The sequence below is a fragment of the Brassica napus genome, chromosome A5 (assembly GCF_020379485.1).
Source record: "Brassica napus cultivar Da-Ae chromosome A5, Da-Ae, whole genome shotgun sequence".
NCBI lineage: Eukaryota > Viridiplantae > Streptophyta > Magnoliopsida > Brassicales > Brassicaceae > Brassica > Brassica napus.
Genome location: NC_063438.1, coordinates 24,026,364 through 24,046,328, shown reverse-complemented (window position 1 = coordinate 24,046,328; position 19,965 = coordinate 24,026,364). Strand labels below are relative to the sequence as shown.

Sequence of the window (19,965 nt, the reverse complement as noted above, 5' to 3'; positions counted from 1 at the left end):
GATCTATGACATTTTAATAGAAGATCCATCCACGTCTAAAATGTTTGTGTGGTATGGATCTTTATAATGGAACTAGAGAACACCGAAAACAATAAAAAGAACATAATAATGATAATATGATGTTAGTTTGTATTATACCCTAATAAGAATGTCGGCCACACAACGGCTGCAGATCTGGTCTGGTTGAACTTCGTTTGTTTCGTCAGAGTCTTCAATAACTGCCGTGTTTGTAGTTGGAAGAGAATTGGTCGGAGACTCATCAGGTTCGAAACCTGAATAGTGATTTTCGGCTAAACCAACTATGTTTCTACAGACAGGACACGTTGAGTGAGATTGAAACCACAAATCGATGCAATGGGCATGAAACCAATGATTACAAGTAGGCAAAACCCTAGCTTTGTCTCCATCAGCAAGCTCTGAGAGACAGACGACGCATTGAAGAAACAAATTTTAGAATTAGTAGGACAAATATTTTTTAAATAACAAAGAAAAGGTTGAAATATTTATTAATATTTTAACCGACAAGAAAACCGCAGTAATTTTAATACCATTTGCATTTAAAAAATACGTACATTTTTACCTTTGCAGGGTTTCTACGACTGCAGAACTATGTAAACACTATCTAGGCTTGGCGAAATTCATTTCATTCTATAGAAATTTAGGTTTATTAATATATCTTTTAATACTTGTGCTGATGTTTTAGCAAAGAGGGCTGTGCGGTCTGACATTCAATGGAGTTTGTTTCATTGCTGTACCAGTTTCTTAATATTTGATGTAATGTCTGACCAACTAAACTAATGAAAAATTGAAATAAGACACTAAAAAAAACCCGGACTAGGGAAACTTTCTTGAATGTACCATTTATATACACTGCAAACAAAGTGGTTTAAGTAAGATACCGTTATTGGCCGTCTCGAGTTTCTGATTCGGCCGAACTATCCATATCCATCACAGAGTTAGCTCCTATACTCGGAAGAGATTGAAAAATCGAGCCGTCATTTAGGGCCAAACGACCAACAACGTTTATTCTGCAGACAGGACAAATGGAATTACATTTAAGCCACTTGTCGATGCAATCCACGTGAAAGCAGTGTTTACATGTCGGCATAACCCTGGCTTTGTCTCCATCGACTAGGTTGGAGAGGCAAACAACGCACTCGACAACGTTTTTGAAGTTATGAGAGTTGAAATTCACCACGGGGATTGGTGGAGGAGCGGGAGGTTTATAGTTGATGGTGGGTTTGATGTCTTGGATTAGCTCATGAAATCTACGAGGGGGTTGAGTTGGATGACTATTGTTGCCCCTACGAGACTCCATACAGCATAAACACAATAGCACTACACAACCAAACGTAGCCATAGTCGCCATGAATAAGGCAATTTCTTGATCTTCGTTCATCTTCGAAAACGTTTTGATTGATCAATCTCCCAAAAAGCCCATAAGGAGAGGTTTCTCTTTAATATTCACGCCTATATATGATTACTTAAATAATAATATTTTAGATAATCGAATAGATATTATTTTTGTTGTTTATCTTTTATATCATTACTTTTCTCTTTTAAGTGTATCCGCAATGATCTCGTTTTCCTTTATTAGAAAGTTAAAACACAATATTGAATCAATGAGTAAGATTTATTTGGATATATATTAAATTTACGAAGATTCTTAAAAGATTTGAGAATTACCAAAGATTGCAATATGTCTCAAAACTCTAGTAGCCGTTTTATTATTCATTTTTCTATTTTTGTTTTTGCTTGTTAGCAACTCACATTTTGATCCTAATCGAAATTTAAAACTAACCTTCAAACTTGCTTTTCTTGGAAAAAAACATGACCTTGGAATATTGATTTCAGTAACTATTATCATATGATACTGTAATTTATAGGGGTTTATGTTTTCTTTTCGTACATTTTGAGCTAACACAGTAAGTTATATAAAATAAAAAAGAAGAAGAAGAAGACCATGAAGCATCAGTGATCACCGCGCGGAGGAGGATGCATCATCGTCTCCGGTGGATTCTCTTTGCGAGCCTTCAACTTTTTTCTCTGTCTCTCTTCTTCTCTGTTCTTTGTCTTCTTTCCCTTTATTAATCCTCTCCCTAATCTCTTCCTGCTATGCATTACAAGAAAAAAAATTCATAATTGACAAAAAAAAATTAATAACAAAGAAAAGGTTGAAATCTTGTCGTCTCAGTTAATTGGTAATATGTGTAATTACTAATTACATTGTCAAGTGATTTAGCGTCAGGAGGCCTGGAACCATGAACACCCGATCGGTTTGAGGCTTTTCCAACCATCGTCCTCACGCTGTAGTACATAACTTCACACTTCCCGGTCTTTCTGACAGATCCCAACCACTTTCCGATCATCATTTTTCTAGTTCGACCCTATTGTTTCCTAAGCTTGACCTTATACTATGGTTTTGGAAGACTTTGGTTCATAACGTGAGTTGTGCCTTGCTATTGTTGACAGCTTGTCACGTGTCAATAAGAAGTCCACGTGGTGTCTCATGTGTTCTTTGTTCTCTCAAAAAGTCTAATAAAACACCACGTGCCACTTGTATTCCGGTTCGAATTACGAAACGGTTCCGGTTAGTCTCAGCCGACCCGGTTAATAAAAGACGACACAGTACTATAATATTTCTTTATTAACACGAAAATTATTCCAAAAAAAATAATAGCAATACAAACGGAAAAAGACCGTATTAGCTCGGAACTCACAAAAGGACATGGTTTTGTTCATGTTGTCGGAATCTAAAAAAAGGTGCTACAACTTGGGAAGATATTACAAAGAAACATGAGATTGTACAATGCGTAAAGGTTGTTTTTGTTGTTGTTATTCTCTCACTTTTATGAAAATAAAAAGAAGAAAACTTTGGTTTTTGTTGATTTTTTGTTGTCTCTGTAACTTGTACTCGTCAGACTCAGAATCCAAGCAGACCAGCGCAATAAAAGAGTAAAGCTTTTGTTTGTTGTTTTTAGTCTCTCAGGTAAAGAATTTACATGTAATCATTAGCTCCAGAGCTACCAGAGCCAACCCCCACAGTTCTCTTGCTCATGTTAGCTCTCTGCACCAGCACAACCAACGCTTGCACCACTTCAGACATCGGTGGTCTGAACTCTGGCTCCGGCTGTTACAAAAAATTACAAAAACAACATTCAGATCTCATTCTTTCCATGTGCATAGACACGCATTTATATGTATCTATATACATTACCTGAACGCAAAGTGCGATAACATCTGCAAAACGGGAGAGAGATTTAACAGGGTAAAGCCCTTTGAGAGCTGGATCAACCATTTTGCTCAATGCATCAATGTCATGAAGCTGAGGTGTTGCCCATCTCACCAATGACTGCTCAGATCTTGACCTTGTACTGTAATCACCAATGCCTTACTACTTCAGAACACAGTTCACTCTTAAGACGGATAATAATGGATTGTAATAGTACCTGTCGAATGGTTTTCTTCCGGTCAAAAGCTCAAGCATCACTACTCCAAAACTGTAGACATCGCTCTGCAAAGAGTATTGGCCTGACATTGAAACTTCTGGTGCACTGTATCCTTCATCGTTTTGGTTCAGTAACTGCAGAATGTATCAGAATGATAAAGTATTAGAGAAACAAGAGAGAGAGACTGGAAGCAACATGACACCTAGGCCTGGACACATTTATCCGCAACCGAAAAACCCGAAACTGAACCAAATTACATAAATAACCACACGGACCCTATATCTGCGGAACCAAAAAAACAAACCAAGTTGGACCAAAATAAGTCTGTATATTAGCTGGTTCCTAACTTTGATACCTGAACTGAACGAAAAATCGACCGAACTTTCTAAATAACCGAAATATTGCTAAATCTCTAGAATCGGAAAAAAAAAACCAGAACCGAAAGCCAAAGCCCAGCCACCTTTGGAGGTTACTGTACATACCTCATTGGCAGTAGGGAGGAAGCTAGCGAGACCAGAGTCAGAGAGGTGTGGATTCAGCTCTGAGTCGAGTAAAATATTTGCTGATTTAATGTTCTTATGGACTATAGACGGTGAACAAACTTCATGCAAATATCTGCAACGTTAACACTTTCAATGAGCCTCTTGCCATATAATAGACAAATGATCTTAGTTGAAATGTTTAAAAGACTTACTCCAATGCACGTGCAGTGCCAAGAGCGATCTTGACTCGAGGATTCCATATCAAAGGTTTGCTTTCATCTTCAGATAGATGTAAAAAGTCATGCAACGAGCCGTTTCTATGAAACTCATAGATCACCAAGTGTTGCCCGTGTTCAGAACAGTAACCATCAAGCTTTGTGACGTTTTCATGATCCAAATGCGCAATTTTCGATACAATCTCGGTAAAATCTTCAGCCGTGTCAGTGGGAAGCGCAGACGAGTCTATTTTCTTCACAGCAAGTACCTATCAGATCAACGCAATATCTCAGCAGCTGTGCTGTTACATTTATAGATTTCTATAAAAGTTTAATACCTTTCCATCATCAAACTGAGCTCTGTATACTCTCCCAAAAGTGCCTTCACCGAGAAGATTATCGACGCTGAAACTATTGGTAGCTATCTGAAGATCTGCAACCGTATACACATTCACATTTGAAGGGACCACGACTGCATGTTTCTTTGCAACAATAGGCTTTATCGGTGTTGAATCTTCTTCATCAAACGACTTATGTCGCTCAGATGGTGGAGGACGTAGATTCATTGACAGTGAAGTGTCCAGCTTCTTCGTCTCGACTACTGATGGTGTCTGCATAGACTTGTTCTCTGTAACCAACATCAATACAAAGTTAAAAACCCATAAGAACACTTAAATGCAATGTTTAAGAAATACGGTAACTAGGCAGATTATTAAAGGCCTGATGAATTATTGATTTATTTTATATATATTTTATAAAATATTCTAGTTTTTATGTTCAAATAAAAAATTATTTTGATGAATTATTAAAACTTAATAAACAAACTAAAGACTAGATAAATTTGTGATATGTACAAACATTATTGATTTTAACTGATTTAGAAACTGATTTAAGTCGTATAAATCGGATTTTAAGAGAATGGTTTTGGTTAGGAACGAGTTGCCACCTAGATCGATTTTTAGAATCATGCTTAAATGTATATACATTTCTACATATTCTTTTAAGTGTGCTATTACCTTGATGAATGTCATTTGAAGCGAGTGTGAAGGGCTGGTTAACGTTATCACTCCTTTCAATGTCCGTGGATGACGATGTCCGCTTTGATCTTTTTCTCTTGATCAAGAAGAAAGCTATGACTGCTGTCACAACTAACAGTGAAATGACTATTCCTGCTATTCCACCAGCTCCAAGCCCTGAGCTCTTGGAGTCACTGCTACTGCCGGAATCATCACCACTGGATGGTGATCCTCTGTTACCGGATTTAGGAGTAGGTGATCTATGGATCGGAGGTGTGCCGGGAGGCGGTGGAGGTGCAGCCCCGGTGTTGAATGAGTTACCATCTTTTCTGTTTCCAAGATCATTCATGGTAAGAACAAAAAGTTTCAAGAAAGCTGAAGAATCTGATGAAAAAACTTACTGCAAGTTAATGCCTCTCAAAGAATCAGGGATCCAACCAGTGAAACGATTATTTGCAATGTTCCTGAGGAAGCATTTCAGCAAGAACATCATCAAATGATCTTTAGAGATGATGCATTTGTAAACAGGATAAAGTTCAAGTTACACACAAATTTTCGAGGGGAAGTGTGGCTAGTACATCAATGGTGCCTGTGAACTGATTGTTCTGAAGATAACTGTGTAAGTTCATTCAGTAAACATAAACGTTAGTGTTAACTGGTTCGCTTACGTAAGTTCTTTCAAGCACATGGAGGCTACTTACATTGACTTTGCATTTGTAAGAGAGCTCATTGTGTTGGGAAGAGAACCTGTGATAGTATTGGAAGAGAGGTCCCTGGAACACACACACATGAATACGTCAAAACATGTGGTCATTAACTAACACAGTGATTTGAAATAATGAATAATGAAGATCTTACAAGATAGATAGAGAGGTGAGTTTCGTGAAGTCAATAGCTAGTTGCTTAAGCTGGTTGTGAGCTAGATTGCTGTGCAAAGCCAATGGAGCATTAAGTAACCAAACTTCTCCAAGAGATGTCTGAAGATAGATAACCGAACTAAACTACAGACTTACAGGTACTTGAGAGGTGTCATTAGAGAAATGGAATACTGAGCAGATCCAGTGAACTGGTTATTAGCAAGATTCCTAAAACCAAATTCAGAAACTTCATCAACATAGAAACACAGACAAAAAGAAAGTTGTCAAACATATATAGAGAGAATCATCAAACATACAATCTCTCTAGATTTGGAGGAAGCTGATAAGGCAAATCCCCTCCAAGGTTATTGTTGCTTAAATCACTGCAGGTTCCCACCAAAACAATCCTTGAGATTATAAGCTATTGCCAATTAAGAAAAAGAAACTTTGGAGCATTGTATCATAGATGATGAACGCTTACAACTCAGTAACAGAAGTCAATTTATCAAGCATGAATCCTAGTGATCCAGAGAGTCCAAGTCCTGATAACTTTCTGCAAGTAGATAAAAAATAAACTAATATATTAAGCAATGATACAAGATAGAAACACAGTGATTCAAAATAATGATTAATTACATTTGAGTAACTCGTGAGTTAGAACACGTGATGCCTTTCCAGTTCTGTCCACAAGGATCACCTCCTGATGCTGTCCATTGAGATAGCTGTCCCGGAGAATTCAAGGAGCTGAACAGGTTGTTTAACGCCGCAGCTGCACATATTGAGAATCAGAAGACCATGAGCAAACTATCCAAACCATTAACTGAATCTTTAATCTTTTTTTTTCTGTCGGTTCTCTGAAGCAGATCCAACGTTAGAGATCATTGGGGTTTTATTAACTAACAGAAAAGTTTTGAGCTTTGAGTTCAACATAAAACCCAGAATCACCGATCAAACTTACACAAATAAAGGATTAAAAACATGAAAAGATCGAGACTTTTGGGGGAGAAACAGAGGAGGAAGAGAGTAAACTCACCATCAGATGCATTGGTGTCTCCAAGGATGAAACTTGGCTTCAACCCTACAATGCAGAGTATGAACAGAGCCAAACCCACATGGTGATTCTTCTCGCTCACCTTCTTCTTCATCCTCTTCCTTCCTCTCTCTCTCTAGAACCCAGATGAGACAGAAGAAAACCCAAATGGCAAAATCCCAAAAAAAGGAAAAAGAGTTAGAATTTGTAGATTTTTCAGACTTTTTGTGTGTTCTGAGATTTTATTTTATTATTATTATTTTTTGTGTTAGCTAGATTTTATACTGTTTCAGCCATAAGACGAGTTAATCGAGTAAAGCTGGCGGGCACGATTTGCTATATAAGTAAGAATCCAAGAGCCATTGAAAAATAGCCTTCGGCGCTTAGCTTAGCAATTTTTTATTATTATTCCTAATTTTAATTTATTATTGATTAATTAAACACTTAAGAGATGCTAATTTTGCTTTGAAGTATGTTCATGAATGAGGTTTTATTAAAAAACAATTGATATTGGTTGGTGTATTCATGGTTATGGTCTGACGCATGTCCTTTTTTGGGGTTTTATGCAGTCCTCTCATTCCCACAAATAAAATAAAATAAAATATAAATACGAATAAAATAAAATAATAACTACCTGTAGTTTTCATAAGCCCTACGCGCTTTTAAAGGTCGTCTTTTCTAGTCGGTATTTTCATTATTTTAGCTTTTTTTTTTTTTTTTTTTTTTTGAACACACTTCATTATTTTAGCTTCTAACATTTTTTTTTGGTTCTGTGAATAAACCGAAGCTTTCATACAGTATAGATTTACTTCGAAGATTGGTCATGATTGGGTCTTTCCATCATTGCTTTGAAGATTTGATTACTTTCCCTTCACATCTAAGTGGAATTTTAAAAGGAAATAGTGTTAAAATGTTAACATTTTTTACCAGAGTAATGAGTTTAATTGTTGTGAAAAAGGTAAGTGTGTTCTGTTAATGAATAACATGTGATTGATTAGTGAATAAGTATGAGTTAAAACACGCGCAATTATGGGTATGCAATGTATTTAATAAATTCATCTTAAATAAATTCACGAGATTCTTGTTTGAGTGTATGCGAAAAGAATAATTATTTACTACTCCACTAATTATTAAGTTTAACATCAGCGGTTAAGTACTTGAATTATGGTGCATCCTCGTTCAGCATTTGTATACTCTATGCCAATCATTTCGTTAACTTTTGAACTTAATGTCAAACAAAAAGTTATACACATCAATCATGTAGTTTTTAGATTATCCCAATGAAAATGAAATAATTGTTTGGTAATAACGTGTTAATCGGTCACTCTACGTGGTTTGCCTCTCATTCCATTCCCTATAGCAATGTCTTCGTTGAAAATTTCTAACTTGCTCTTAGTATTTGACCGGCCAACAGAAATACGTGTTTGGGATATTAGCTTTTAAATGCACCGACGAGACAAATATATACGATGTTCGTATTTTAGCATTCTGGAGAAATAGAATTGGAGAACTATATATTGATATACAATTTGCAGAAAGCATTGGTGATATCTATCTATTTTCTCAAAGGAAATATATACTATATTAAATAGTAGATTAGTAATTAGGTATTTATAAAGCTAGAAATACACTTAACTTCTCGTAAATATAGTGTTTATACATGTAATTTAATATGAAATTGTTATACATGCTTACAGATAAATAGATTTCAATATATCCAACCGTGTGCCAGCAAGAAGGGACAATATATATTAAACAAGGAAAGATATGATGTATCTCTCCAGCAATTTTTGTTTTATGTTCAAGATCCATTCATTGAAACTTAACAAGTACTTATATATTTTTGAAAACAGATGTCAAAAAAACATTAGAAAAACACGAAACACAATCAGGTTAGCTTCTGTGAAACCTGACGTTTACCTACAAATATTCGTCGGGTGACAAAAACACTCCCATCATGCTAGTGTTTATTATTTATTATCGTTCTCGTTTTTGTTCGTAGGATTGTATGGTGGAGTAGGTATTAGGTATATTCTCGTTTCTATTGACACTTGACCCGGACTATTAAGTTTGATAAATACGTTTTAAGACATAGATAAGCAAAAGAAGAAGTTCGAATCAATATACACAAAACGAGTTATGTTTAGTAGCTATTAACAAGACATCTTTCGGAAAAAAACCAATGAAGCCGTTAAACTACTAAGCCATGTCACACGATATCTGACTAGTCTACACGTAATAGCTGCCGTTTATATGCTTGCCGACAAACTACGCGTCGTTTTAATTTCTGATTTCTACAAAAGCTAGGCGACCTAACTACGTTATTTTGGTAGGTCCATACGCAAGGATGGAGGAAAACTATTTGCTTCCATACTAAAACGGTCGGTGCGTGCATGTTAGTGTGTATTTTGTACCCTTTATTTTTTCTATTTATCTATTTTACAATATTTAAATTACATTTTTCAAAAAAAAAAAATTAAATTATGGTGTATATATGCTTCTATGGTTTACGTTAAGTATATTTTTCCACCCACGAAATTTAAAATAACATAATATGTATAGATCACCCCCACTACAAACGCCTTTATATAGACTGGATCTTATAAAGTACTCCTTAGTTCGTAACGTTCACAAACTTTTTTTTTTGATAAATAACGTTCACAGACCGAATAATATAGTTTTTCTTTTAATTTAAATATATAAAGCACTGAAATTTATTCCAGCACTAATTTCTATAAATATCAAAATAAGCCACTTGTTAAAAATAAAATAGTCCACCAAAAATTCTCACAGAAAGAAACAGAGAAAATATAGGGGGTGATTGGTAGTTGCTGTAGGTGCTGTCCACAACCCTATTTATTTCCACAGCACCAAATTTAGAGCAATCAAGCTTTAAATTTTTTTTTTGAAACCACAGCTCTTAAAATATCCTACAGCTGTACAAGTGCTCTGCAGAGCCAAATATCCAAAGCAAATTTTTAGTGCTTCAATAAAATTCTACAGCAATAAAATCTAAAGCCACAGCAAAAAATCTACAGATTTTTTTCTACAGCAAAATATTTAAAGCTACAGCCATTACCAATCGGACCCATAGTATTTAATTACATATAAAAAGTTTAATTAAAAACTAAATTCATATATCATATTCATAGATATATGTCTTTCGCCAAATATATCACAAATTCACAACTAAGATTCTAGAATCAAATAGCTAAATGAAACTGTAATATATATATATATAGTATGTACTCGTCTGAGAAAAGAGAAGCACACCAGAAAAAAAATGCTTTGCTTGTTGGAGAGTTTCTCTTTCGGAATAATTAATATTGTGAACTGATAACATACAGAACCGACGTATTGCGTGCATGTCAAGAGTAGAAACATGTATATGTCCCAAAAAGTCACAAGACTTGCAAATTAAATGATATAAATTGTTCTTTCTAATCTAAATCTATCTATAGCGAGAGTCAAGAGAGAGCCGCTTTACAGCTTTAGAGTACAAAGATAATATTAATCCTGTATCTACTTGCAAAAACTAATACAGTCCTATAATAAGTACAACATAACAAGGCAGATTCCTACTCATCCTAAATCCTTGATCATAGTGATACACGAAACACACGGGATTCAGTATTTACTCCAGACTTAGCTTAGAAAGCTTGTTTTTTAAGGTAAGGTGTAAAGAGAGCAATGAACATTTGTCAAAATATGGTAAGAGAAGAGAGGACACGTGAACTCCGCGACATGTGTTGGATTGTTGGCCCGTTGAGGACAGGGGCGGCTCACTTTCTGAACACTTATACACGTAGCCACGTACAAGCTGTTGGGCCATTGTGATCAAGGCCCACTTTCTTACACCTACACGTGTCTATATTTGAGATCAGAACATTTCATTTCATTTTGTCCTTTTCATATTCTTGCATTAGTCCATTGTACATCGATTAATAGCTGACGAAAAAATCGATGAATAGACAAAAAGAACGCATTTGTGTTTCAAAAAAAAAAAAAAGACAAAAAGAACGCATTTGGGTAATTTATTGCTCATGTTATTTCCACATAACTATTGTTATCCAATAAGTGTTCTTTATACTAAACGTGAAGAAAGTAAACTCTTGTCAATGATCATGACGAGACTTTCTATAGTTTCGTTAGGAAGAACACACACAAATAGCGTTAAAACTTGAAATTATATGTAGCAATGTAGCATCAAGCGATTTAGAGTAGCAAAGAGGGTAGAGAGGTATCTATTAGATGTGAACTGCAGCGGAGAATACGCCCTTAATTAAGACTTAAGAAATGGTTGGGAGGATTTGTCCTGGCAGGAGAATGCTTCACGCCGTATTTTAGGTACTAATAAGCACATGTTAGTCCTGGCTCATAAGAAGACTTACGCAGGCCTTAACTTCTAATTAATAAAAATAAAAACTATACATTTAAAGTTTGGAAATATATAAAAGCGTAACAAGTAACAACTCGGATTTATTAACATCTCAAAAAAAAACTTCACTTAACAGAGACTCAACTGAAAGTTGAAAACTTGAAAACGGTATGTGAACAATAAGCTTCTCTTTTTGATCACATGACTCTTTAAGTGCATTAAGTAGTCCAGTTTTTGTTTTGGACACGAATTAAACTTTCCCAAACTAGTTTCTTTTTCTTTGTTTTATGTTAATTTTAGTAACTCTAAAACTCATTTCTTATACAACCAAAAGTAAAAAAAAAAAAAACAATAAAAGGGTAAAAAATTGACGGAGTTAAATCTCAAATCAAACTTCAGCCTAGACAAGCAACATTGTGCCTCTGCGACACATAAAAGCATAAACACACACATATATATATATATATGCATGCAAACACATTTATATAGAGTCACAAGCTATCCACACCATCTGATCGATACAAAGAAAGAAAAGAAACAAGAGACATGCACCAAGACAATTCGGGTTCGAATCCGGGCCCCGGGTCAAACTACTTGATCGTTCGGCCTCACCGAGGTGGCTACAGAGACCTTTTTCAATACGGTGTGAGAGGAGACGAAACTAGCAAAAACAAGTTCCTCGAACGACCTGATGATCACTCCGACAGGACCACATCGGTGATCAATGTACAAGCCGATGATCGCCGTTGGGTCATCGTGGTCTCGATCCTCGTCCGTAAGATCATCGGACTTCTCCGAACACCGATGGAATACACGGGTTTGGTCGTTGACTTTGTGCTCAATCTCTTGTCTGCGAACGGTGGCTTGCTCGGTTTGGTTCTTGGGTTGATTAAAGGTACGAACTTTGAGATAGAAACGGGATAAAGATTGAGTTTTTTTGATGTGGGTTGATTGTGTTTGCAGCGAAGGTGGTGATACCAGAGAGAGGCTCTGTGGATTTTGTTAGTACGATTGGTCAGCTTGATGGGAGGATTGATTTGTACAAAGGTTGGAGTTTCGTCGAACAGTTGGTGTGCATGGAGGATTCGGTTAGTTCCGGTTCTTCTAGAAGGGTTGGAATCGAACCGGGGAGTCGTGGGCTTGTTGATTTGTGTGTGATGGCGTCGAAGCTTGCGTATGAGAACGCTAAAGTTGTTGAAAACGTTGTGAGTCTCCATTGGAAGGTTAAGTTAGTCTAAAAATAGAAACTTTGTGAGGATATAAAGTTTCCAACTTTATAAAAGTTTTGATGTTTTAATGTCTGCAGATGAATCTGGTTGAGTTCTTGGATTGTTGGAATGGTGAGGATTAGAGGTTCTTAACATGTTCTTGATTAGAAAGTGTTTTACTTTATACATAAACACTTATCTTTGCAGATTATCAGAAGCAGATGTCTACACAAGTGTTTATACTCACTGATAAGGAGAAAGATGCAGACTTGATACTGATCAGCTTCAGAGGCACTGAGCCGTTTGATGCAGATGACTGGGGAACAGACTTTGACTATTCTTGGTATGAGATCCCCAATGTGGGTAAGCTTCACATGGGTTTCATAGAAGCAATGGGTTTAGGCACCAGAGACTACACTCCCACTTTCGATTACCATCTCGTCGAGCTAAACTCCTCTGAGAAAGAGAATAGCCAAAAGAATCTCCCAGAGATGGTAGAGAGAAGCGCTTATTACGCAGTTAGAGAAACGCTGAAACGTTTGCTTGCGGAGCACGCAAACGCCAAGTTTGTAGTCACGGGCCACAGCTTAGGAGGCGCGTTAGCGATACTGTTTCCTACATTGCTGGTGTTGAAAGAGGAGACGGAGATGATGAGGAGGCTGCTTGGAGTTTACACTTTCGGACAGCCTAGGATCGGGAACAGAGAGATTGGTAGTTTCATGAAAGCTAAACTGAATCACCCTGTAGATAGATACTTTCGTGTTGTCTACTGCAACGATCTTGTCCCGAGATTGCCTTACGACGACACAACGTTTCTTTACAAGCACTTCGGAGTCTGTCTTTACTACGACAGTTTCTACAACGAGACAGTAATGTTCTCATCACTAAAAAACAATCTTTACATGTTTTAGGTTTGGACTTGAACTAATGATTGGTTCTTCTTGCATGTTTGAACAGAGAGCAGAGGATGAACCGGATCCGAACCCTTACGGTATGCGTTATGCGGTTCTTGCTCATGTAAACGCGGTTTGGGAGTTGGTTAGAGGCTTGATAATGGGGTTCATTTATGGACCGGGTTATAGAGAAGGATGGTTTAGGATCTTGTTTAGGCTCGTAGGACTGACGATTCCAGGTCTCTCGGATCATTGCCCGACTGATTATGTTAACTCGGTTAGGCTTGGACCAGACTATGACCTTCAGATGTCTCCTCTTTGAAGAGTGTGCTCTGTTTTTTTGAACCGGAACTTGGTTCCTGGAATAAAGCTTGACTGAACCAGGACTCGGTTAAGATGTAGGTTTGTAAATAGAATAAGATGAGTTCTGTTTTTTGTTTTTAATTAGTTTTTGAGCTTGAACCAATAAAAGAGTAAATTTCCAAAATAAAGTTTTTATTACTCTTACATACAATTTTTTCATTGGTTACAACCAGAGGCAAAGATCACACAAGAAGATTCTTATGACATATATAAGATGAAACCAAAAGAGACTTCTTTGTTTAAAATGAAACTAAACCCATAACATCCTGAAGATTTCATAGTATGAGCTCCTTTTGTCACATAACACCATCCATGGCGTCTCTCTCTCCATTTGTTTCAAAAACAAAAACTCCGCCACCTCAGTCTGCGGATGAAGTATCTCTCTTTTGGTTGATGCAAAATAACAAAAAAAATAACCAGAAGATTGATTCTTTAGGTTACAAAAAAAAACCAAAGTTTTCAGGGTTTTGCATCAATAGAAGAGAGAGAATCAAAATTTCGTGGAGAAGGATCATGCCATGCAAGCCAACAACACCAACAAAGATCTTCAGCATTATAACGGAGCTTCAAGAAGAAGAGATGGGAGGAGCGGAATATATATACATATCTAGAGTTATATGTAGGGGGTTCATTTGAATGAGAACTCAAAGAGCTCTCTCTATTCATCGCCATGGATGTACCAGCAGCAAAGCATGGTGGCGCAACGGCGGAGAATATAGAGACGAGCCCGTTGTTCCTTCACCAAGGAAACACATTTGCTTGTGAAGGCATGACCTTTGTTGAACTTTCTCTTGAATTCGGCCATGATAATTAGGGTTTCTATTTTGAGACCTTTTTTTTTGTTATTTAAGGTTGAGAATTTGGGTACCAGAAAAAAAAAAAACCCCTTGTGGGTGATGGAAAAGAGAGAGAAGGAGAGCAATTGAAAGACTTGTGATGAAGGAGAACAGGACTTGAAGAGTTTATATAGAGAATAAAAAGAAGAAAGAGGTGCTGTAAATAAAAAGGAAGTGAATCAAGAGGAGATGAATATGGTCTTGATTTTCTTGGTTCATTGACATTGAGATTTGCATGGCTCGCTTTGAATTCTCCAATGAACTACACTTTCATGACATCATAAATATTTTATTGTCATTGTCAAATCTATTACATTATGGGTTTCGAAATAACAATCCGTGTAATACCACATTTTATGTTTGTCTATATATATGCATTGAACTAACATAATGAAGCAAAACATATACAGAAACATTCCGAATGCGGTATTGTATTGTATAGGGAAAGGAACAAGATGCACATGCACACGTATATAAATATTCGAGATTTGCTCTTCTTAAAATGAACTTCTTCAGAGAAATAAATAATCTAATTGTCTTGAGATTCAACAAAGAAATTATTTTATGGAACTTTATTTATATGTAATTAAGAAACGCGGTAACACACAGCTGTTCAATAATATTATTTGTTTTAACCCTAAGAAAATTATTTTAACTTCAAAACATTGTTTAATTAATAAAACTTCAACAATATCTAAGATAGAGTAGAAAGGGGAGAAAGGTGGGCATGCGAAGAGGAAAGATGTTGAAAGATTACAAAACATTGAGATTTGAGTTTAGGGGAACATGCAACCGGCAATCTTATCTTTTCCTTCTCCACTTGAGCAGGTTTGTTTGGTTCGCTTAGAGCATATCAAATGATCCAATCAAACCGGATCAAAACATTATATTGTTAAACCATCTAATTGAAATGAAATCACTTTGATTTCAATCTCAACGACTGCATTCGTATTGCTACGGACGAGTGTTCCAACCTAATTTTGATTATTAGGTTGCAACGTTATGAAGTTTATAAAGAAAACTAGAAGTAAACTTGATGAAACATGGCTTATGTATAAATGTATAATTGAAGTTTAGTTAACGACTACCAAACTAATTACATTTATATTTGAATTTTGTTCGGCTTCGTTAACTTAGTAAGTACTTAGTTACTCTAAGTATAAATCACAAATACAAATATGAACTACATTGTGGTCGGTCAACCCATATCTCAGCTTGTGTTTATAAACATAATCTTTAACCATTGTCATAATTATATTACTCAAAACAAAATCATCCCTATCATTCCTTGCAGTTTTACAGCTGGTATAACAAAATCACCCCTCATGATTTCTTCCTCAATTTTCTAATCAGTTCTTCGCTACTTCGTGTATCAATTTCGGGATAACAACAGATCTGTATCACATTCAACTCCCCATCAACCATACATGTTAAGATATGAAGACTTCAGTATATATATGTTATGGGTGTCTAGGGATTCTAAGCCCAACAAGAATCAGAGATTTTATTATGTTATTTTGAATAACTTAACCAATACGACCACATTCCAATCAATTGAAGGATGCGTCGTTGGCTACTAGCATCCTTCCGAGTCAACGGAGATATAAAAGTCCTGACGGTAAAGCCCAGTCTTAACTACCGCCTCGATATTTTTTTAATATGATCGGTCTTACCATCTGGACCCATCTGTATCCAACCATTATTGTGTGTTTAACATCCTTTAACTTGATATTTTATGGATGTTTTCACGGTGGCAAAGGTGCTAATGTGCAATGCAACTGAAAAACGATCTTGCATGTTTGCTCTCATTCTTTCTCAGTAAACTCATCTACCAATAGTTTCTAGAGAACTCCTTTTTTCTTTTAATCCGTATATTTATTTATAGCTTGCCATGAAATTAGTACTAAAATCTAAAATATGTAAGAGAATGTTTTAGTCTGTATAAACATGAAAACAGAATTATAATAGCTAGGTTTTATTTTATCTTGAGTTACGTTGTAAACTCGTAATATGATTTTTATTTGTATTTTATGATTTATTAGCCCTTTGAATCGATAAAACACCATATCTACTGCATTCAAGTATATAGACAAAGATATGCCAAAAAAAAAAAAGACAAAATAGTATTCAGTCTGGTATAATTTCCATATACAAAATCGTTGAACATCCTATCGTATACACACACATATACACCTTCTATGTTTGTATTGATTTACCTCTAAACTCGTATAAGAAAATTGAAGAAAGCAAACATAAAACGTGAGACAGCCTTAAACGCGTTTGCGACTCGCGTAGCTTTTCCCTACATAATGATAATAATTACTATTGCTCTGATTTTTACTCCCACCACTGGAGCTTTTACCGCGCAGTAAATAAGACAACGCCCTCCACAAAAACGACTTCCTCCGTCGCGGCGTAACGGCGGTCACGTGACCAGCATGTGCTCTAGTCGACTTCTTGATCACAAGCCCTCTAACTTCCTCCGGTGGCTTATAATGCCTAATCAACGGCCACTTGATCCCGTCGAAGAACGGATGCCGTTTGATATCTTGCGCACCCCTGGCGCATCCTAGCCTCTTCTTCGGGTCCTTAACCAAAAGCTTCTCAATCAAGTCCCTAGCTTCATCCATGTCACTGTCCACGTGGAACTTCACGGTCTTAGTGGTCGACACTATGTTGCGCAGTGTTTGCTCTTTACTATCTCCTTTAAACGGTGTCGTTCCGTATAACAACTCGTAGAGGAATATTCCGAACGCCCACCAGTCTACTCCGCTCCCGTGTCCGTTGCCGGAGACTAGCTCCGGCGCAAGGTACTCATGTGTTCCGACGCAAGAACGTGAAAACGCCGTCACTGGCTCCGCAGTAAACTCGGAAACTATCTCCTCCATCTCGTACTTCTCCTCGGCCGGTGTGGAGAAGCAGCCGCTCCTCCGCCGACGAAGGGACGGCGAAGAGGATGTTCTCCGGTAGCGGCGAGATTTAAAAGTGGGGACAACGTCCGATTTGAAACATAGGTCGAAGTCCGACAACATGACGTGTCCGTCTTCTCGGAGCAAAACGTTTTCCGGTTTAAGATCTCGGTAGACTATTCCCATCGCGTGGAGGTACTCTAAGGCGACGAGAACTTCGGCGGCGAAGAATCTAACCGGCTGAAGCGGTAAACGGTTACCAGGTTGCTTGCGTAGCAAGGAATGTAAGTCTCCGTTGGGAGCGTAATCGATGAGGAGGCACGTGTAGTGAGACTCATCGATACGAGCGTGGAGTGTAGGGAGGAAAGGGTGGTCTAGCAAGGAGAGGATCTCTGCCTCCGTCTCGACCTGAGATAGCTTCTTGGCCGTGGTTAGGTTATTACGGTCGATGACCTTTAGGGCGAATCTCGCGGAGGAGTCACGGAGGTTACATAGGAAGACACGGCCGAGGTTTCCAGTGCCGAGGTGGCGTATTAGTTTTAGGTGGCGAAGGTGGATGTTTCCGTCGGAGGAGAGGAGTTTAGCTGATTTGATTGCCGACCAGTGAGGATCTTGGCGACGGTGGTTGATGGTTGAGGAGGATGTGGATGAGGTTGTAACGGCTGAGGAAGTGGAGAGCCTGTCGTTGAAGCTTAGGGTTAGGCTGGACCGACCGCTTGAGGAGGCGAATGTGCGGTCGGTGACGGTGGATGTGAAGCTAAGATCAAGATCGGTGTCAGGGAAATATATTTCTTCTTCCATTTTCTTGTTGGTTCTTGATTTTTTGTGTGTGTGTTTCAAGGGCGGGCAATTCTGAGTTATTTATAAAGAGGATAGTTGAGAAAAAAGTGATTAATTAGTTTAATTAATAATTAATTAAAAGAAAAAAAAATTATGTCTGGTCGATGAAGGCTTGACTTGAGGAACCTGGAGAAAAGACAAGAGAATGTAATTCTTTTGACATTAACGGATCATTTATTTTTCTTGTTTGGGTTTCTAAATAATTTTATAAACATGGATTGAAATTATGATTAATTTTGGGTTTGCAATCACATGCTTGTTCCATGATAATACATGCATGATATTTACGATTCCTTTTAGCAATATCTCTAGAAAAAAAAGTCACTGAATTAGAGAACAAAAATACATATTTAAGAAGGAAAATAAGTATATTTTACTTTCACGAAACTTGCAAGTGGTTTAACCCTAATTTTTAATAGGTGCGTGAATATGAAGAAACTTCATGTCAGTGAGAGCAAATGCCCATATATATGCATTAATTAAGCAGTAACAGTTTGTCGGCAGTAACGTTCCTTAAAATTAGCTTCCTCGCTCTTACGTATGCTGAAACTACGCTAACGATCTTATCTATCGATTAAAGGAGTCAACAACACATGTTTAATGCTAAAATACAGTAATAATTTTGTTTGCTAGGCTTTCATTTTCGTAGCAAGACTAATACTAGTTGTGCGCATAAGTTTTTATTTTCTCTAATATTTAAGGTTTTTGCACACAAATTAAAAAAATAGCAATTTTCTGTTTTTATCTCTATTTAATATATTATTTTATTTGATTTTATTAATTACTGAATTAAAATCAAAAATAAAAACAGTAAATTTTATTTAATGTTTGCATTATAAATACAAACAATACTTATAATGAAACAAATTTGAAAACATAGAATGACACTTAGTATGTAGTATTAAACAGATTAAGTATATCAATATAACTACTTTATCACCACCTATAATTTTATTAGGTATTTCACTTTTTTTCCAAGTTTCTAACAAATACATATTATCGCTAAGGGTTCTTACAGTTTTAAAAACATAACTAGTTTTATACAGGTCTTTGTTTCTGTTAAAGATACTAAGTTCATAATCAACAAGAACAATTTGATAATGGAAGCAAGAAGATATTTTCTTAAAACGATACAATCTGAATACAATTAAAATATATAATCTCATCGTTATTTTTTTGTTGGGTCGTTGGTCATAAATTTAAGAGGGATTCGCATGTTGAAGAGAATATGGGAACTGGATCCATGTGATGGGCCATTACTAAAGCTTCTTACCGTTGCGGGACTCACGTCGACTCAAAAGTCTTACTTTGTCTGGCACGTGGCCAACATAAGACCCATCTTTGTCGCTTCTATCAGTATATAATTAGGTTAATAATTCTTTCAATAATTCTCATTTACTTCCTACCTAAATTATTATACATTTATATAAAATACTATCATCTTGTTTTTTTTCAGTCAATTATTGAAGTTGTCACATTATAAGCTCGT

General features: G+C 36.6%; 6 protein-coding genes across 7 annotated transcripts; 2 read left to right on the top strand and 4 right to left on the bottom strand.

The window, feature by feature from the left end:
- Nucleotides 1-901: 901 nt before the first annotated feature.
- Nucleotides 902-1,399, bottom strand: LOC111202666 (putative RING-H2 finger protein ATL62). Its single transcript, XM_022695513.1, has one exon. It carries the CDS (start codon nt 1,397-1,399, stop codon nt 902-904), a length of 498 nt encoding a protein of 165 aa, XP_022551234.1.
- Nucleotides 1,400-2,629: 1,230 nt separating this feature from the next.
- Nucleotides 2,630-7,364, bottom strand: LOC106393603 (protein STRUBBELIG-RECEPTOR FAMILY 7). Its single transcript, XM_013834291.3, has 16 exons — nt 7,053-7,364; nt 6,656-6,788; nt 6,501-6,572; nt 6,337-6,402; nt 6,176-6,247; nt 6,021-6,089; nt 5,864-5,935; nt 5,712-5,777; nt 5,564-5,626; nt 5,163-5,491; nt 4,485-4,774; nt 4,144-4,415; nt 3,932-4,064; nt 3,450-3,583; nt 3,218-3,374; nt 2,630-3,130 (listed from the first exon to the last, which is right to left on the bottom strand). Exons 1-16 carry the CDS (start codon nt 7,162-7,164, stop codon nt 2,999-3,001), a joined length of 2,172 nt encoding a protein of 723 aa, XP_013689745.1. The 5' UTR covers nt 7,165-7,364; the 3' UTR covers nt 2,630-2,998.
- Nucleotides 2,714-2,959, top strand: LOC125609057. The gene is given in 3 exon segments (XM_048779861.1): nt 2,714-2,764; nt 2,766-2,822; nt 2,825-2,959. Coding segments are annotated over 3 exon segments (228 nt in total). The 5' UTR covers nt 2,714-2,728.
- A 4,548-nt stretch (nt 7,365-11,912) lies between the features above and the next one.
- Nucleotides 11,913-14,035, top strand: BNAA05G25110D (triacylglycerol lipase OBL1). 2 transcript variants are annotated; one of them, XM_013834283.3, is made up of 5 exons: nt 11,913-12,322; nt 12,391-12,632; nt 12,734-12,767; nt 12,843-13,504; nt 13,593-14,035. In XM_013834283.3, exons 1-5 carry the CDS (start codon nt 11,974-11,976, stop codon nt 13,848-13,850), a joined length of 1,545 nt encoding a protein of 514 aa, XP_013689737.1. In that variant the 5' UTR covers nt 11,913-11,973; the 3' UTR covers nt 13,851-14,035. The 2 variants fall into 2 exon arrangements, with proteins under 2 accessions (XP_013689737.1, XP_013689729.1); XM_013834275.3 differs by having other exon boundaries at nt 12,391-12,650.
- A 237-nt stretch (nt 14,036-14,272) lies between these two features.
- Nucleotides 14,273-16,266, bottom strand: LOC106423520 (small polypeptide DEVIL 19-like). Its single transcript, XM_048779860.1, has one exon. It carries the CDS (start codon nt 14,694-14,696, stop codon nt 14,550-14,552), a length of 147 nt encoding a protein of 48 aa, XP_048635817.1. The 5' UTR covers nt 14,697-16,266; the 3' UTR covers nt 14,273-14,549.
- Nucleotides 16,267-16,831: 565 nt separating this feature from the next.
- LOC106410255 (serine/threonine-protein kinase WAG2) lies at nt 16,832-18,977 on the bottom strand. The gene has a single exon (XM_022708501.2). It carries the CDS (start codon nt 18,435-18,437, stop codon nt 16,998-17,000), a length of 1,440 nt encoding a protein of 479 aa, XP_022564222.2. The 5' UTR covers nt 18,438-18,977; the 3' UTR covers nt 16,832-16,997.
- Between the last annotated feature and the right edge of the window lie 988 nt (nt 18,978-19,965).

Excerpts from the sequence above, each read along its gene's own strand:
- LOC111202666 (XM_022695513.1), bottom strand. The coding sequence starts at position 1,399 with ATGAACGAAGATCAAGAAATTGCCTTATTCATGGCGACTATGGCTACG.
- LOC106393603 (XM_013834291.3), bottom strand. The coding sequence starts at position 7,164 with ATGAAGAAGAAGGTGAGCGAGAAGAATCACCATGTGGGTTTGGCTCTG. Across the intron at positions 6,090-6,175 it reads ATGACACCTCTCAAGTACCT|CAATCTAGCTCACAACCAGC; the intron begins GTAAGTCTGTAG and ends GGCTTTGCACAG. Across the intron at positions 5,778-5,863 it reads CTTACAAATGCAAAGTCAAT|TTATCTTCAGAACAATCAGT; the intron begins GTAAGTAGCCTC and ends GAACTTACACAG.
- BNAA05G25110D (XM_013834275.3), top strand. The coding sequence starts at position 11,974 with ATGCACCAAGACAATTCGGGTTCGAATCCGGGCCCCGGGTCAAACTAC. Across the intron at positions 12,323-12,390 it reads GGTTCTTGGGTTGATTAAAG|CGAAGGTGGTGATACCAGAG; the intron begins GTACGAACTTTG and ends TTGTGTTTGCAG. Across the intron at positions 12,651-12,733 it reads TTGTGAGTCTCCATTGGAAG|ATGAATCTGGTTGAGTTCTT; the intron begins GTTAAGTTAGTC and ends TAATGTCTGCAG.
- LOC106423520 (XM_048779860.1), bottom strand. The coding sequence starts at position 14,696 with ATGGCCGAATTCAAGAGAAAGTTCAACAAAGGTCATGCCTTCACAAGC.
- LOC106410255 (XM_022708501.2), bottom strand. The coding sequence starts at position 18,437 with ATGGAAGAAGAAATATATTTCCCTGACACCGATCTTGATCTTAGCTTC.